We start from the raw sequence: 19,636 nt of genomic DNA, 5'->3' as shown, positions 1-19,636 counted from the left end.
CATCTTCAGTTGCTTTATCAATGTCTTTCATTAGACATAAGACATAAAGTCTGAAGTGCTGATGTACAATAATCAGCAAACATTGTTCGGCACTATTTGTGTCTCCTCCAAAACTGAAGCAGTGTGTGTCCACGTGCAGCAAGATTTGGACAACGTTAGGGATTAGGCTGATAAGTGACTAATAACATTTTTGCCATATCAATGTCAGGAAATTATTATCCCCAGAATGAATCTAACCATTACCCCTTGATATTCAATTGCATCGCCATCACTGATGCTGCCACTATCAAAATCCTGGAGGTTACTATTTTCCTAGTCCCTGACCTGGACTAGAAATAATAAGTCTACAAGAGCAGGTCAGAGACTAGGAATAAGGCATAAATCAGGAGTGGGATGGAATACCCTCTGCTTACCTGGGTGGGTGCAGCTCCAACAATACTCTTCCATCCAGAAGGACAATGGCAGCATGTGCACAGCAACCCCACACCTACACTTTCCCATTGAGGCTGGCCGGGGTTAGGGGGTTGGGATGTGTGGTGGTTCGATGGCCTAGTGGTATTATCGCTGGACTGTTAATCCAGAGACTCAAGTAATGTTCTGAGAACTGGGGTTTGAATCCCGCCAGAGCAGATGGTGGAATTTGAATTCAATAAAAATCTGGAATCAAGAGTCTAATGATGACCATGAAGCCATTGTCAATTGTTGGAAAAACTGGTCTGGATCACTAATGTCTTTTAAGAGAAGAAATCTGCAATCCTTACCTGGTCTGGCCTACATGTGACTCCAGACCCACAGCAACATAGTCAACTCTTAACTGCTCTATGGGCAATTAGGGATAGGCAATAAATGTTGGTCTAGCCAGCGATGCTGTCACCCCATGAAGAATTTTTAAAAAACTACGCGATCCTTACTTGGAACTGTACCCCTTCATTGTCATTGGGTCAAAATCCTGGAATTCCCTAACATCACTGTGGGTGTCTTACCCTGCCCCACCCCACCCCACACACCCACCCCCACCCCGGCCCCCATGGGTTGCAACAGATGAATCATGAGGCAGATCACCACCAACATCTCCAGTTAGAGATAGGCAGTAAATTCAAGCCTATCTAATGACGCCCACAAGCCATGAATGATTGAAAAGAAAATAAGTTGTCAAGTTTTATCTGAAAAGACTTTGCATCTATATTGTCTCTGGGCTAGTAAAATTGAAATAATGCTATTCATTTTCTCAAAGCAGGGTTTATCAGTTTGGTTTAACACAGTGAGATCCATCAAGTTCCATGCAACTAAGAAACTACTGTTCCATTTCACTGTGTACATATTTTTCCAGGTGGAGACATAAACAGCAACACATCCTCAGTGATAATGGTTTCTGTAATTATGCTAGTCACACATTTATTTAAAGGAAACTATTATAGCTTGATAGCTTAAGAAATTCTCCAGGGTAACATTTACTAAAGTCTATGTTCCATTTCTGTTAAGTATGGAAATGAAATTTATTTTGTATTGGAGTGCTTAAAATAAAACAATAGTATACCTGTTGAAAGACTGTAGGCCAAGGCACTGCTATTCCCTATTATGTTCAAGTGAAATACCCAGATTTTTCTTAATTTTGAACCATCAAGACTTAATAATAAGATTGTTGAAACACACATATCATGCATAGGATGTCTGATAGGATTTCAAAAGCTGACAAAAAACAGAGCTATTATGCTATTTATTATCTATGTGCCAGATGTGCATGAAGGATTTTATCAATGATGTATAACAGCTAAGGGCTGTTTCTTAACTGTGTTATTTATCTTCATGTCTTTAATCTGTATTCTTAAGCATCATGTAATCTTAAAAGAAACCTTAGTAATAATGTTTTTGACCAGTGCTTTTATATCGAGTTTCTGGTAAATTTTTAAGTATATTTGAATTCCAAAGGAAAAGGTCATGCAGCAATACCTGCTAGTAATCCCTGGATTCTGAATGATTCACTGCATGTCTTACACACAGCACGATGATTGGCAGACTTTCTTGGGGAAAATATGGCTGATGACCATCCACATGCCTATTATACAGTTACGAAATTAAATTCTTTACTCCATATTCTAAGAATGTTTGTGAGAAATGGTTTTCTGTCATTTCTTACATTTCACCAGAGATGAACACTTTCTCGCATCCTCAGTGGACTTTGATTTCTGTTTGTTAATTTGTAATCTAATTCAAGCCCCTAATGGCTCAATGGATAATTGCACTGGCTGTTATGTGCTGAACCAGCCAGATTGAAAGAAGTACTGAATGACTAGTCTCAGCAAATTGGTGTTGTGGGGAAAGAATATTGTAGTCGATCTTGGAGTCTTCTGACGAGAGAGGAGAAAATCAGATGCGGATCTTGTCATTATCTAGTGATCTGTGATGGAACAGTATTTATGAACAGGAGCTGATTGAGTTTCACTACAATGTTCCTGCGCTTGGCTGCTCCACAAATATCTTTTGTACCTACTCAAATATGTTCGTTAAACTTGGAAAGAGTTGATACCATCTGTGAGACAGCTTCCATACATGTTTCGGTTTCAGGAGAAGAGAAAAAGGTTGGATATTTTTTGGTAAAAGTTGTTTAATAAAAATGTGGTATATTCTGGAAATTTGAAATAAGAATAAAAAAGTATAAATTTCATCAGTCCAGGCAGCATCTGCCGAGAGAAAGAGTTAATGTTTCAGGTTGATGATCTTTCATTACGAGTGAAGATAAATAGAAATGTAAGAGATTATAAACCAGTAGGAAGGGTAAAGAGTGTCATGACTTAACTGGGAAGAGTGTGATGATAATTATGCCCACTGTTCCAAAAGCCATCACAAAATGTATAAAATTAGTCCACCAAGGTGTCTGACTGGCTGCTTTCAGGACAAGAGAAATTCACACCAAGTTTTGTCATTAAAGGAAAATAACTATATTGTAACACACTTAACAAACACACTTAACTTAATAAATCTTAGAGAAATGTTAGAATTTCTAAACTGCTACTATGTGACTTAATCTATACCCCATCAAAAAGCCCAAATACATGCACACTCATTCACAGTTAAGACAAATGACAGACAACTTGACACATACATTGTGGGTAGAAAAACGATATAGACAGAGAAGCAAAATTCTAAAGATCAAAAGTCCAGAGTCCAAGAATGGGATAGACTGTCTCACACAGTTCCTTTTGCTTTTGTAGCACTGATGAAATACATTGTCTGTAAAGCGATGGTCATTCTTCATGTTGATAGTTGATCTGGATGTCTCACAGGCAGTAACTTCCAGATTCTCACGAATCTCTGAATGAAATTCTTTTTCCCATATTCCCTCGAAACCTCCTGCCCCTTACTTTAAATCTATCCCCCCCTAGTCATTGATCTCTCCACCAAGGGGAAAAGTTCCTACCTGTCTATTCTATATTTGCTCTTTATAATTTTAGACACCTCAATCATGTCTCCCCTCAGTCTTCTCTGCTCTGAGGAAAACAAGCCCAGTATATCCAATCTCTTTTCATAACTAAAAACTGAGTTGAAAGAAGAAGACAATTTGCTTGTTTTCTCATATTACACTACAATGTAATCAATAACTACAAATCTTAACAAGTTGATGGAAAAATAATTTTGCTAAAATTTTGTGACCTTTTATTAGATTTTAGCATCTCTCTCTCTCTCTTTCTTTCTCTTTGACCGCCCCCACCCCACCCACCCTATACCATACCAGTCTGGAATATTACAGGATTTGGGAATTGTGGGCTGCTGTTTGGATGCTTCGCGTGCAGGTGCAGTTACCTATTCCGTGGATTGGACCAGGGTGCATCTCAGAGATCCTGATTTGCTGTCTGCGAGCTTAGTCACTTTGTATCTAACTTGGTGTTCATGGCACCCCTGCCTTTCCTTGCTGGAGCTTAAATGTTTACAGTATTCTATCTTGACTTGCCTTTTAATGCAGACACAAAGTCGGATAGCTTGTCATGGTTGCCAGCAGTGATCAGTCAAGGGAGTGGACATGTTGGCCTTACATCATTGTGCTATGTCAATGTCACACCTACACCATGTGCCAGCCCTAGTCCTATTGGTGTTATTGCTAGATTAGTAATCCAGACACCCACGTAATATTCCGGGGTTGCAGGTTTGATTCCTGCCATGGCAGAAGGTTGAATTTGAATTCAATAAAAACATCTAGAATTAAGAGTCTAATGCTGACCATGAGACCATTGCCATCAGTTGGAAAACTGCACTGGTTCACTGACATCCTTCAGCCATCTTTACCAGGGAGCTGTGGTTGGGAGGACATCTAACCTGATCATTTGCAGTCCTGGAAACAACAACTTGATTTTCAGTGGTGAGGTGATGGTCTTGAGGCAGATCAGAAGAAGACAGAGTTGATGCTCAGCCTCTGCAAGATGGAGGTTAGCATACCAGACAACAACTGCATCACCAATGTCAGAAAGTTTGATAACAAAGAAAAAGAGTGCAGCAAGTCAGAGGCTAACAGGTTAGAGGGGTGAAGGAAGCAGAGAAGTTAAGGTGGCTGATGTCAGAACAACAGTTCTCGATGAAGAGATCAAGCAAGTAAAATGCCAGAGGAGGGCTCCAGGTAGGGAGAGTGTGGAGATGGGTGAAAGGAGCACAGAGGTGACTCCTGTTCAAAGAATTAGGCAGGAGGGCAAAGGTGACAGTAGAAGAGAACAGCATCATTCCATGATTTAAATTCATTGAGATGGGAGTGTAAAGGAATAAAACTCAGTCCTTTGCTGAGCATTAATTATAAACTGCTTTGAAATTCTGAGAATTGTCAAAAGTATTGCCTAAATGCAGGTCTGTCTGTCTGTCTTTCTTTCAAATATTTTGTAATGTCTTCTACAAAACACAGTCTTCTATCTTGTAAATGAGTGTGCTGGAAACTGTCTCCTTGATCATACATCTGGGGAAGTTAACGTTTCAGCCAAAATCACTCAAAATCTCTTAATTGGATTCTCGCCACTCTGGGATCCTTAAGGATATTGATGTCTAGGAGCTTTGCTTTCCATCTGTTCATGAATACTAACTAATTGCACTTGTTATTCAGGCAAAAAGGATTTGCACTCAATTGGATCATACCACACCCTTTAGTGATTGCATCTTTTTTTATATACCATTTGAACAATAAAATTGAATTGTAACGTGCAGAGAAGATACAGCTTGTATATATCCAGGACTTCTTTATGTTTATCTTCAGGCCATCCAGCTCGTTGCGGACAGGATTGCTCTGTTGGGAAATGTGATAGCCAGAAATATATATATACCAATGACACACAAGCAGAAAAATAATCATTTGCTTTAGATGGTGGTGCTTGAGAGGAGAATGTTGTGCATGGTATTGGTATTGTATTCTGCTGTTTGAATAATGCCTTGAGATCTTTTACATCTCCCTGAACAGATGTAGTTTTACTGACAATACACCACTCCCTCAATACTGATCTCATGTGTTAGCCTATGTATGTTATCCCCACAAATTCTTCACTGCAACCTGAGCAAATAACTTGTCTTGGAGATTTGTGCCTCAGGCAAGCTAACACCAACTGAAAGATGTACAATAATACTTTCAGAATAAAATTTTGAAAGTATACCTCACGGGAGGGAACAACTAGAATCTTTTCTTCAAATTGATAAGTTTGATTTATACCATTAAAAAAAGGGGTCATCAGTCTTTTAATCACTGATATTTACATCTTGTTTTAATTTCTTTTATCATTTTTTTGTTATTTACCTGAACAACCATTGATAATTTTTCCAGGTTTGTCTCGTATCCTGAGGGGTCGAGCAGAGATGGTCAAGAATCACATAGTTGATTGGGCACTGGCAGAGTATATGGCATTTGGTTCTTTGCTGAAAGAAGGAATATATGTAAGGCTAAGTGGACAAGATGTTGAACGAGGCACCTTCAGGTAAATTGGAATACTAAAATTAGTGTGTAACAAACTTCCACACCACTTTGTGTCAACTCTTTTATGTGAAGTCCATGGAAAGCTGAGTGTTTTTTTTCTTCATTCATTCACGGGATGAGGGTGTCGCTGGCTAGGCCAGCATTTATTGCCCATCCCTAATTGCCCAGAGGGCAGTTATGAATCACCCACATTGCTGTGGATCTAGAGTCACATGTAGGCCAGAACAGGTAAGGATGGCAGTTTTCTTCCCTAAGTTTAGTGAATCAGATGGGTTTTTCCAACAACCAGCAATAGATTCATGATCGTCATTAGATTCTTAATTCCAGATATTTCTGAATTCAAATTCCACCAGCTGCTATGGCAGAATTCGAACTTAGATTCCCAGAACATTACCTGAGTCTCTGGATTAACAGTCCAGTGATAATACCACTAGGCCTTTGGCTCCTCTTTTTTGACAGTTTACACTTTCTGACCTTCAGATAATATAATTGAATATAACCTGTGTTAGTTGCATTCAATTATTCCAAAATCTGTTGATGTTGAAGTTATAACAGATAACTTTCTGAAGAGGTTAAGGTAATTTATTTTTCTAGAGTAAATAGAAGACTGGCAGATAACTAACATAATCCCATTAAAAATAAGGACAGAACGTAGGCAATTATAAATTCTGCCTTAACATTGATGGTAGGAAGATGATAGACTCCCCTATTAAAGGAAAGAATATAAGAACACCTAGTAAAGGAAAATATAACAAGAATAGTCAGCATGAATTTTGAGAGGTAGAAAGTTGCTTAACCAATCTTATTGACTTTTTTGATAAGATAACAGAGAGAGTGGACAGTGGTAATATAGTAGATGAAATTTTATCTGGATTTTCAAAGGGCCTTTGATAAGGGACTCCATTAAAGAAAATGTGGTTTCAGGACTAAGCACTAGAGTGGATTCCTATAATAAAACAAAAGCACAAAATGCTGTTGAAACTCAGCAAGTCTAACAACAGCTGTGGAGAGAAAAACAGTGTTAATGTTTCAAGTCCATTATTGGTAGCTGGTTTCAGGATCGAAAATGGAGAGTGAGAGTAAAGATTAGTATTCAAAGTGATAGAAGGTGAGAAATGGTGCTGCACAGAGTTAGTGCTGGGACCATGGTTGTTCACAATTTGCATTAACAACTGGGCCTGGTAACCAAACTCCCAGTCTCTAAATTTATGCATTATATCAAATTGAGCAGTTAGTTAAAACTGTGAAGGATTTCAAAAAATCAGATTAGAATTGGCAAATAATTGGCAAATGAACTTCAGCACAGATAGATGTGAGTTTGTAATTTTTAGTGGGAAATCTAGGGATGTCACTTATAACTTGGTAGGTGTGAGACCAGATGGAGTGGTGGAGCAAGGAGAACTTGAAGTACAAATACTTTAATAACTATAAATTTGCCACAGGTTAGCAAGACCATATGAAAAGAAAACAAATAAACACTGGTATTTATTTCTAGGGACAGAATTGAAAATGTCTTAACGTCATGTTTTGTTACTTTTGCAGCCATCGTCATCATGTATTACATGATCAAGATGTAGATAAAAAGACTTGTGTTCCCATGAACCATTTGTGGCCAGACCAAGCTCCTTACACTGTTTGCAACAGTTCACTTTCTGAGTTTGGTGTCTTAGGTATGTGAAATGATGTCAAATTCCTTTTTCTTTGAGTTTAGTTTCAACATTTACAATTGATTTGAGTGAGTTGCACCAGAACTGGTGTAGAGGTGACGGGTACAAGAATAATAAGGATTCAGAGGTTTCATTTAAATGGTTGCTTACCTATCTAAAAGAGAATATATTTTCCATAGAGAGAGTACAGCAAAGACTAGGCTGATATCAGGGATGCCAGGAATATTGTATAATGAGAAATTGGTTCAATTAGCCATTTATTCATTAGAGTTTGGGAGAGATGAGGATGTCTGACTGAAACTTTTCCCCTGAATGCAGAGACCAGAAGCAGGGATCACAAGCAGTCTCAGGATATGGGGTCAGCCATTTAGGACTGAGATGAGAAAATATTTCTTTACTCAGAAAGTGGTCAACCTGTGGAATGTGAAGAAGACAGAATACTCTAGAGGCTGGGTCAATGAGTACATTCAAGAAAGAGATTGATAATTTTTTACATATTAAAGGAATGAAGGGACATGGAGAAAACACAGGAATTTGGCCTTGAGATTGAGATTCAGTGATGATCATATTGAATGGTGGAAAAGACACAAAGGGCCAATTGGCCTACTCCTGTTCCCAGTTTCCACATTTCACTCCTCCAACTACAAATTTCCATTTACTCAGTCACTGTTTAATCTGATGTTGCATACTGGGACTAGTTTGTAACCTTCAATTAATAGTTTCTTCTCTGTAAGCCTTCTGGTAGACAAATACTATCAATCACTAGCATTGGCAACTGACTTGTTCCAGGGTCTCTCAATATCTTTATCTTTATTAGTTTACCTCCTTGATTCAAAGAAAAGGAAATAACTCTCTCCCTTTAAGATAAAATATCCGGAACCTTCAATGATTTGATTCTGTTTATTAATGGAAAAGTAAGAATCTTCTTGATTGTCCTAAGCCATCTCTCCCTTCTTGGTGAATTCTAAGGCAACATGTTCTTTTTGTGCTATAGTCAAATTTTTATTATCTGTCACTAAATGGTTTGCTGCTACATCCTTTATAATAGACTTTAACATTTTTCTAATGACAGATGTTAAGGCAAATGAACTGTATTTATTTGTTTTTTTCAATCTGTCTATTCATAAGTATTTGAATTTGCATTGGCAGTTTTCCAATCCTCTGGGATTAGAAATGAATTCATTGATTCTTGGATTATTACCAGTCTGTCGACTACCTGTTTTGCTACAAAAGACTTGTGTCCCCATGAACCATTTGTAGCCATATCAAACTCCTTACACTGTTTGCAATAGTTCACTTTCTGAGCCATTTGACTATTGAGTCAACGGTTGGGCTCCACTCCAGATTTTTTTCTCAGGATTTACTTCCTTAGCGGTCAGCTCTCCCATTGAATGTACAAGGCATTTAATATACCAGTCTATTTCATCACTTGTACGTTCTGAAAGCTTTGTAACTATTGTTTAACTGTGTTTCCAGTTTATAATGTTTCGTTTTTGCCTCTTGCCATGTTTATTTTACATTTACAGTATTTCATTCTTTAGAGAACTTTGTTATTATTTCTATGAAATGTAGCATCCTTCTTACTACTCACAGCTGCATTTTGCTATGGGTATTTCTACATCTGGCCTGATTTTCAATTTGCTTTTCAGTGAATTGATCAGCCTTTGTGCTAAGGCGTAGGCCATATTTCTGTTTTATTTAAAACTTCTGGTACGTTAATGGATTCCCAATAACTGATTAATGGAGGTTTTAAAATACGGGTAATTCCCAAGTGGTCTAAAAATGTACAGCTGTTTAATGCCGTGAAGGCTGTAAAGTAACCCATTGATCCAGTATTACAATAGCATTTGAGGGTTTCCCTCAAGTTCTCTTGTTTGGGTGACAGTCAAATAAGCAGGTACAAGGAAGATTCATGAAAACAAGCTTACAAATAGCTGGACTGCCAGATGTTACTAGATCATACTGGCAACTGCTCAAAACTTGGATGCTTTCTAACAAGTTGGTGCCGAGTATAAAATGAGTACTTGGGGCTATTAGTGCTGCTATGGGAAAACTTTCAGACTAAATGATATGAAGCTAAACATGGAGTTGAAATAAAATCTCACCTATTCCAAACTGAGTTGAAATTCCAAATATTCAGAAATCAAGTAATATATAATTTAGGAGAGATTGCTTCTTTTTTTTACAAATATGACCATATGTTCATAATTGTGAAGTGATTATTCTCACTGCCATCCAAATACGCATGATTGACTTTTCAGCTTATTAGTTTACATAAAAATGTGTTTTAATTTTCAGATCATTTGACAGGGTGTCAGAATGAAAGCTACTTTCTTTGTTTTTCAATATATGTTGTCTAGTAGGTGGGACTGCACTTGCTTGTTTCCACATTCAACCTGTTAAAGCATTTTCACTAATGGCTTCTCCTTTTAACCCCTTTGTTAACTCCAAAGTACCCCAAAGACCTACCTTCCTTCTCTGCCTCTGTTGCACCATGACAATAGCATTCACAGTCATGGCATCAGCTTTTACAGGTAATGATACCCAGTTGTACCTCTCCACTACCTCTCTCAATCCCTTCATTATCAATGATATAAGATTGCATGTCCTACATTCAGTCTTGCATGAGCTGAAGCTTTTCAAGTTAAATATTTGTAACAGAGAAAGCATTGTCCTCAAACTGCCTTGACATCACTCCATATCCTTGCTAGTAATTTCAAACCCTTCCTGGGAATATGAGTTAAACTAGACTTATCACAATGTCAGTATTCTTTGCAATGCTGAATAGGGCTTCCATCCTTCTCAATCACATTATTCCATCTATTTTCACCTGTATAAATTGCCTGTTTCTGACCGTCCCTCAGCTGCCTGATTTTGAAATGCTTATCCATACTTTTGTCAGCCTTCATACTGGATAATTCCAATATTCTCCCAACCGGGTTCTCAACCCACATTTCCTTAATCTTCAGCCCAAGCAAAAATCTGCTGCCCATTTTCAATACCACACCACGTCCCATTTCCCTGTACTTGCTGACTGATTGTCCCTCAACAGCTCCAGTTTCAAATCTTTGTCCTTCATCACCTCTCCTCTTTTTGTCTCTTATGCCTGCTCCAAAATTGCAATTATGCTCTCACTCATTATGCCCACCTCATGGTACTCCACTCCACCCCAATTTCATTCATCCAGTGCTGGCTCTTGTATATTGTACCTCCTGCACCCACCTTGCTCTTGATTCTGCCATTGACTGCTGTGTCTTCAGCCACCAGGACCCAAACTCTGAAATTTCCTCTCTAAACCTGTACCCCTCTCTTCTTTTCATATCTTCCTGAAAACATTGTTTTTCTTTAATCAATCACCTGTTTCTCCCTCCAGTTGTTTGGATCAGCACCCATTTTTGTCTGCATTGTGTTCCCTTAAGACACTTTGTGATTTTTTTTAAATGTTAAAGCCACTGCAGGTTGTTGTCACTGTTGCATCACTTTTCTTTTTAGAACACAAGAAATGTTCTCAATTTAGAGCTTGAACTAATTCTCTTAACAATGTGAAAATTAGTATGCATTTAGGTTAATTGTGCAAACAAAATAATTAGTGTTAGTATATAGATAACACAGTGTGGAGCTGGAGGAACACAGCAGGCCAAGCAGCATCAGAGGAGAGGGAAAGTTGACGTTTTGGGTCAGGACCCTTTTTCAGAAATTTCTGAAGAAGGGTCCTGACCCAAAACATCAGCTTTCCTGCTCCTCTGATGCTGCCTGGCCTATTGTGTTCCTCCAGCTCCACTCTGTGTTATCTCTGGCTCTAGCAGTTCTTACTGTCTGTCAATTAGCATTAGTATAATGGCTCATAAACCATGAGATAAGTCACATATTAAAATGAATTACTGTATTGACCATACTTGTGTGTCCTCACTGGTGATACAAATATGGATTTTTTTTTGTTCTTTCTTGGAATATGAGCGTTGCAAGCTAGGCCTGCATTTTTGTTCATCCCTAATGCCTTGAGAAGAAGGTAGTGAGTTTCCTTCTTGAACCACTGCAGTTTAAGTAATGGAGGAACACCATGCTATTACAAAGGGAATTCCAGGATTCCCTTGAATGAAAAAAGACTGACATTTACATAGCATCTTTTACAACCCCAGGATTGCCTCAGAATATTTTGCTGTCAATGAAATACTGATTAAGTGTGTAGTCATTGTTGTAGTGTAGTCAATGGGGATGTAGGGGAGGTGGTGGCATCGTGGTGAAGTCACTGGATGAGTAATCCAGAAATCCAGGCTAATACTTTTGAGAGATGGGTTTTAATCACACCAGAGCATATGGTGAAATTTATATTCAATAAAACTCTCAAGTTAAAAGCTGACCTAATGATTACTGCCGATTGTTGTAAAAATGCATCTGGTTCCCAAATGACTGTTAGGGAAGGAATTCTGCGATCCTTACCTGGTCTGGCCTATATGTGACTCCAAACCCACAGAAATGTGGTTGACTCTCAAATACCCTCCAGGCATCCAGGGATGAGCAATTAATAGCCAATAATGCCCATATCCTGTGAACAAATAAAGTAAAAGTACCGCCACACATAATCCTCCAAAACAGTCCTTCCCAAACTTTTTCTCATTACAACTCCACATTGGTGACTGCCAGGATTCCAGATCTTTGAGAGCAGGGCAGAGAGTAGGTGAGTGGCCTATGAAAGTGGCATGAGGATAAAGCTGTTTAATATATGAGGTTTTTAGATTAAAAAGCACCACACTGCTGTTAAGTTTCTTCAGGAGAAGATTCAGACACACAGATCAGGCAGTTAGGCTATGCCCACTATTTAAAAAACTGTGGAATTTAAAGGGGCCTCACAGGTGTTAGCACGTGGTCAGAGCTCCACAGCAGCCGTTGCTGTATCCGGGCCTGTGGCCCCAACCCTCCTGGTCTTTCCAAGGTTACACTTGTGTTCTATGTCTGAGGTGTTTAATTTATCACATTCACTGAGATTTATCATATTCACTGAGGTCACTCTCGTGACTTTGCTCTTGTGGCTGTGCAATCATTAGGAACTAAATGCATCCACGTGTATCTTTGCTTCATTGAATTATTCCTGGCCTGCCCCATCCCTGCACTCTTAATTCTGCCCTCCATAATGAGATTATAGTTATGCCTGTATCCTCATGCTCCCTATCTTTCACCTGAAATCCTGCTTTTAGAAACTTCCTGGTCATGACTTGCAGTTGGGAAGCACTAACTTTAAAAAGAAGTGAGGATAACCTTGGTCCGTAGATTTCTCCATAAGCAGTATTAATTGAGATCAGCCAGAAGAAAACATCATTTGACAAGTGAGAGTAATACGATGCTACTCAGTTGCTTTATGTAAGATCTGACAAAATTCCCTAACTGATAAAGATGAGATTTGCTCATATGAAACCATGGTCTATGAGCTTATTTTCCAATTAATCATTTGGTTCTCAGCTGCTAATGCAATTCGGAACTGCCTTCATTTTCTTTATTTTTCTTGAGGAGCCCATTCTGCAATTTATTGTATAGACATTTCTTAATATGATATGCTACCTCGTGTTAATAAACGTGCTGTAAGATAATGTGTGTGGGCGGTCAGTTTCCCTTTGTTTATATCTATCTCCAGATCCCATGACTCGTATTTATCCCCAGAGCTTAGCAGTTTCTTTATTAAAAGTACTGTTTACTTTTGATTTCTTTTAATTGCAAACATTAGTGCACATATGTTTGAAGTTGAGCTGTAACTGTTTAATTGACATTGATTCAATGTGGAACATTAAAAAGCAGAACAGCTTAGCTGTGGCTGCTTTACCTTGTTGATTCCACATTTTAATTGCATGTTTGAATAAGTGAAAATAGTCCTCCACCTTGTTATATGCAAATATTTTATTTTATATCCCATCATTAAAATATCTAACTGTGATGATACCATGTGTTTTATTTTGTCTTCATGCCACTGATTTGTTTTCTGCCTTGGCCCTTATCTCTCCACCATAGGAAATATTTCAATCCAGCATCCCTTTCATGCTTTGAAATTAGTCTTCTGAAACATTCTTTAGGTTATTCCACTAATTCAGAATGTCGTGTTCAGTAATTTCATCTGTACACCCTGTCTTTCCAAGGTTGCACTTGTGTTCTATGTCTGAGATGTTTAATTTATCATATTCAGTGAGGTCACTCTCGTGACTTTGCTGTTGTGGCTCTGCAATCATTAGGAACTAAATGCATCCACGTGTATCTTTGCTTCATTGAATTATTCCTGGCCTGCCCTATCCCTGCACTCTTAATTCTGCCCTCCATAATGATATTATGGTTATGCCTGTATCCTAAGGCTCCCTACCTTTCACCTGAAATCCTGCTTTTGGAAACTTCCTGAAATAATTCCTCTTTTCCACCTGTAAGTCCTTGCCATTTTTTCCTTTGTGGAATGAGCTGTTTTCACTCTGCTTTCAGACATATGTTTGATGATGGGTGCTTACAATATAAGTCATATTTGTTGACAATTGAATATAATTTAACTTTGACAATTAACCTGGAAACATGGGCCCCACAGTTGGCTTTAGAACCATGACTGAAGTTACCCAGCATATTTACTGAAAAGTCGAAGATTTCTGCAGGTTGTAAATTGATTTTGCTCTTAAAGATGTAGAGGAAACTGTAGTTTTCAGCAGGTACCTAGGGTTCAAAGTTTTGAATCAGGCTAGAAACAGCTTATCTGCTTTTATTAATTGAATAGTTCTAATCACTATTCCTCAGCTTTTTCATGTTGTTAGGCTCCAAACACTGATATAATCAGCATTTAAGCAAAAAAAAAAAGACAATACAAAGTGAGGGCTAGAGCTGAAGAAGAATTATGACATTTCCAACAACTAGTACTTTCAAGAAGTGTATGGTTGAAGATGTCAAACTTTGCTTGATTTGGGGGCCATGTTCTGTTGAATTATTTAATATGAAGCCAAGTACAAAGCTCTTGTGTGTATTTAACCAGGGAAGGAAATTTCGTCATTGTTGCAAAAAGTAACAAAGTGGAAAAGTATTGTTCCTATTTATAAGAAATCAATAAATATATTATGTTTTTTTGGTCAGGGAGGATGATTTATGGAAATATGAATTGTAATTAAATTCCTTATTTGAATTAAAATGCAATGTTTCATATTGTGCACATCCAATAATAAAGAATACCAAATGCAATGATCTTCAAATTTATTATAGTAATCAAAAAACTGAAAATGTAATGTCATGTAGTTATTTTTATTTTAAGTTATTTGGACCTGTCTTCTGATTCTAGGTTTTGAACTTGGATTCGCAATGGCTAATCCTAATGCTTTGGTTTGTTGGGAGGCTCAGTTTGGTGACTTTAACAATACTGCACAATGCATTCTGGATCAGTTCATTAGCTCAGGCCAAACAAAGTGGGTTAGACACAATGGAATTGTGCTGCTTCTGCCTCATGGAATGGAGGGGATGGTAAGGTTGGTTTTATGTATGTCTACATATATATATATATATGGATAAGATTCATGGTTAAGATACCAAAAGGCCTTTCCCTGATTGAAAAAAATCCTTGAGGATTTACTCATTTTTAATCAACCTGTTAAGACAGACTTGTTGTAATACACGTGTGGGGTCGGTAGGACTTGAACCTATGCTTCTAGCCCAGATGTAGGAATACTACCACAGCGCCACAGGGCCCTTTTAATAGCGATCAGCATTTCCTGCTGCTGCAATGTACAGTTATTTTCATCAGCCTGTTTGGAATGTTATGACACAAAAAGCAAGTGACTTGAACCTGGGCCTCCTGGCTCAGATATAGGTACACTACCACTGAAATTAACCAGCATATTTTCTGGAAAGGCATTTCAAGTTGTAATTGATTTTTGCAATTGAAGAAATCATTATTCCCCGGCTAGGAATCGAATTCAGTCTGTGCAATGGAAGTGCCATATCCTAGCCACTAGAACACTTGCCTGCAACAGTATTTTTTAATCAACCAGTTCAGATGTGTTGTGACATACATCTGGAGCAGATGGGATTTGAACCTGGGTCTCCTGGATCAGATGTAGGAACACTAACACTGCACTACAAGAGCCCTCGTGAGGATTTATTAGTAGCTAGTAATCTCCATAATTTAGTCTCTAATTAATCTCCGAATGAGCCACTTTAGATCACCACGCTACATGAAGGGCCTGAGCAATGACCCCAAAGGAATAGACCAAGTTAAACATACCTTCATCTTGATAATGTTATCATTGACATATATGTTTTGAGACTGTAGTTTTAATTGAGTGTAAAATTAAGAGATTCAGATAACCTTGCTGAAGTCTGCCTTACAACAGACATGCGTGATAGAGCCTTTCAATATCCAAGGAAGCTTGTTTTGCTGGGAAGAAGGTATATGGTGTTCACATTTGGGGACAATGGCAACAGCCATATGTGGAGATTATCAGTTAACAACTTCAAACAAAGTTTGTTGAAGCTGTTGAGAATGCAAGGTTGTAAACAGATATGCTTTAAACTAGAAATTTGCTGGACAAGCTAAGCAGGTCTGGCAGCATCTGTGAAGAGAAATCAGTGAACATTTCAGGTCAAGTGACCCTTCCTCAGAACTCCTAGTTCAGGTCACTGGACTTGAAACGTTAATTCTGATTTCTCTGCACAGTTTCTGCCAGATCTGCTGAGCTTTCCCAGCAATTTCTATTTTTGTCTCTGATTTACAACACTGGCAGTTCTTTCAGTTTTTATGCTTTAAACTGTCCATTCAATTCAACAACAGAATAGAGATAAGGTTTGAAACCTAGTAGTTCTACCTGGATATAAGACCCATACTGCCATACTGAGCTTAATGAGTTGAGAGACGTGGATGAATCCACAATGTTATCATGTTACAAGCTTTCCTGGAATATCTCTGAATATTATAGACAGGTTAGTTAGTTTGCGAGGATTTGTGGAGAAGAGAGAGAGAGAGACAGAGAGCGCATGTAGAGGTCATGGGTCTCTAGGGTTCAGCAGGCAGGAATGCAGATGAAAGCTATTGACTAAAAGTTGGAATTGCTTGTCTACAAAGTTGTTAGCCTCAGATTGTAACAGTAACTAACCAGTAATAAGCCTTTTTAAACCCCGGATTCCATAACCCAGAGCAACAGGACATTAAACAAGTTTTAAAAAATACAAGGGTGCCTCTTTAAAAATGTATTCTTTTTATGGAGTGTGGGCATGGATTGTGTGCCAGTCAAGTGGACAGCTTTGTGCTGATGGTGAAGAGCATCTTGAGTGTTGTTGGAAGTGCATGTATTCAAACACATGAAGAATATTCAATTATACCCCTCACTTGTTCCCATGGATGGTGGACAGGCTTTGAAGAGTTGGAAACTAAATTACTCACCACAGCTTTCCCTTGGGCTTTATCGTACAGTATTTTAACCTCAGTCTGCCTTCTGACCTCAAGAATAAACTTCCACGTCTCTATTGCTAAACATCGCTAATGCCTACAAAAGTTTTTTCTCATCCTTGCATCCCTCTGACATTCCTCTATCATTCCTTAGAAAATGTCTGCCTGATAGCAGAAACTTTTCCTACCTTTATCACTCTCTGACACAACTTTTCTTGAGTTTCTTTTTCAGTATTATTCCAATTAGTACTCTGAATTGCTGCCCTCATCATTTTAAGCTTCATGTGATTCTGAAACATCTCACTCCTCTCTAGAGTCCCAAAATGTTGAAAATAAGACTCATTGTAAAGGTTTTGCTCAAACCTTTTCCCCCCACCCCAGACCCTGATGGCATCTCTATTCTCTTCAATTACATTACCTTATCATTCATGCTGTTTAGCCTAATTGTTTTGGTTATTTCCAGGGCATACTTGACACAAAATTAAAACCTTGACTCTTTAGTTGAAATGAAATATCAACAGTGAGAGCCATTAAAACATATACTTGACCTGCACAAATGGTTCAGTGACTAAGTTATCAAGATTTGTACTAACATAGGGATGCAAGCAAAGCAAGGAGACTGCTTACATTTAGCTCTAATTTTTTTTTTAAAAGGACCAATAAGTAGCTCTTTGTCAGAGATTTTATTTCCAATAGGTTCAAACCCACTTTCAAATTCTTGACAATCTACTGTTAATGTGACCACAGCTGTAATTTTATTTCCTCAAATTTACTAAGCTGATTCGTGCTCCTGACTTATGTAGAGGTAATTAATACCAAAGCTTCACTCTTTTTGTAATTGGGGCCTTATAATTAATATTGCAAATGTCAGAAGCGGAATTGAAATTGTAATGATATAAGGCTTACCTTTGATTCAACTAGATACAGGTTTAGAACAACAACATTAACTACAGTATTGCAAAGCTAATATAGAATGAGTCATTGCAAATGTAATTTAAAAACTGGTCGTATTGAGCATGTTACATTAATATCTTGACTAAATTAGTGCTTTTAAGCTATACAGTTAGAAATATTTCATGTAGTTTGGTTTCATTCTTAATCAAACTATTAGCTCTTAGATAAGAAATAACCTAATGGAAAATCTATAAATTCTGTTAGATTAATTGAATTGTTCCAGGTGCCATCATCTATATCCTTGACTCAACAATTAATGCTTCAACCTAATTACCAGTTTATAGTGCCCTGTGTGCCTGTTTCAATGGTACAGACAGAAGTTAGGTATCTCCATGCTGTATTTGAAGAAGCAGCGAGTTCCACTGATATTGTAGTTAACTTTTCACAATTAGACCTAAATGAAAAGAGTTTAACAGCTCAGTGAAATCAAATTTGGTTGTCATATAAAGTTGTACATATTAATTTATATAACTTTCCTTCATAAATAGTGATTTTTAAAATTGATGGGAAGCGAGAGTCGCTGGCTAAGGCAGCATTTATTGTTCTTCCGTAATTGTCTTTGAGAAGTTGGTAGTGAGTCACTTTCTTGAACTGCTGCATCCTACACCCAGGTGTAGGTGCACCCACAGTTGTCTTAAGGTCAGAGCTCCACAGTTTTGACCCTGCAACAATGCAGAAGCTGCATCATACTTCCAAGTCAGAATGGTGAGAGGCTTGGAGGGGTGCGTGTAGCTGCTAGTGCATCTGTGGCCCATGTTTTTATAAATAGTAGATCCACAGATTTGGAAAGAATCTTAGCAAGTTTCTGCAGTGCATTCGTAAATGGTTCATGCTGCTGCCTTTGTTGTCCACTGATGGAAAGAGTAACTCTTTATGGTGGTGGATAGAACACTGATCAAATAGGCTACTTTGTCCTGTCCTCAATTTTTCAGTGTATAATCTGTGTGTCTTTGACTAAGTTTGATACAAATTATTTTCGTTCAGTGGCATTTTTCTCGATTTTCTCACCTGCAGTAGTTTATATTGGAGTTTCCTGTCTTGGTCCCAAGGTTCACTTCTGTCACAGCGCTCCCTGCTGGTGAATCCCAGATAACTGATATCTGTGTAACACTGGAACGGGCCCTTTGAATACAATTTTTTATCTTAAAAAAAGGTTGTGGGGGTCAAATGCTTCAACAGAATCGTGAAGTTCACATAATATCTAAATTAAAAGTCTCTTATCTGCTGATCATATGTCTTTGAAAATTGTGATCTGATGTCCAAGGTTATTGTAACAGTTGAGATCAGCTAAGACTATCCTGAGGACTTACTCTACTGAAATAGTCAGCATTCCAATTTACAATGTCCATTAACTTTCCATATATACCAATTTATAATTTGCTGAATTTAATTTTTAGGGTCCAGAACACTCCTCAGCCAGACCAGAACGATTCCTACAGATGTGCAATGAAGATTCAGATGTATATCCTGTGAGTTAAATAGTGTCTATTCTTCTATTTTGTGTAACCATTAAAAACATATTTGGTGAACTGGCATTCACAAGAAAAGACATTCAAAATAAGGTGATTACACTGAAAGCAATGATAGTACTGATTGTTAATCAGTTTTGATGCAGTTCCATTATGTAGAATAGAGGTAGGATTTTTAAAATGAAAAGGTGAAAGTGCTTGTAAATATGAGAGATAT

General features: G+C 37.9%; 1 protein-coding gene across 2 annotated transcripts in view; it reads left to right on the top strand.

Annotated features, from left to right (window-relative positions):
- The window catches only part of ogdhl (oxoglutarate dehydrogenase L), a 122,867-nt gene that overhangs the window by 76,206 nt on the left and 27,025 nt on the right, over nucleotides 1-19,636 (top strand). For both annotated transcript variants that reach the window (XM_020533566.2, XM_048616279.1), the window contains 4 exons: nucleotides 5,789-5,939; nucleotides 7,481-7,608; nucleotides 14,897-15,075; nucleotides 19,348-19,419. In XM_020533566.2, coding sequence (XP_020389155.1) covers nucleotides 5,789-5,939; nucleotides 7,481-7,608; nucleotides 14,897-15,075; nucleotides 19,348-19,419 — 530 coding nt within the window. The remainder of the gene's footprint in view (nucleotides 1-5,788; nucleotides 5,940-7,480; nucleotides 7,609-14,896; nucleotides 15,076-19,347; nucleotides 19,420-19,636) is intronic.

Source organism: Rhincodon typus, chromosome 34 (genome assembly GCF_021869965.1).
Source record: "Rhincodon typus isolate 14 chromosome 34, sRhiTyp1.1, whole genome shotgun sequence".
Lineage (NCBI taxonomy): Eukaryota > Metazoa > Chordata > Chondrichthyes > Orectolobiformes > Rhincodontidae > Rhincodon > Rhincodon typus.
The sequence above is the reverse complement of the archived record's forward strand: the minus strand, read 5'-3'. Positions and strand labels throughout refer to the sequence as shown.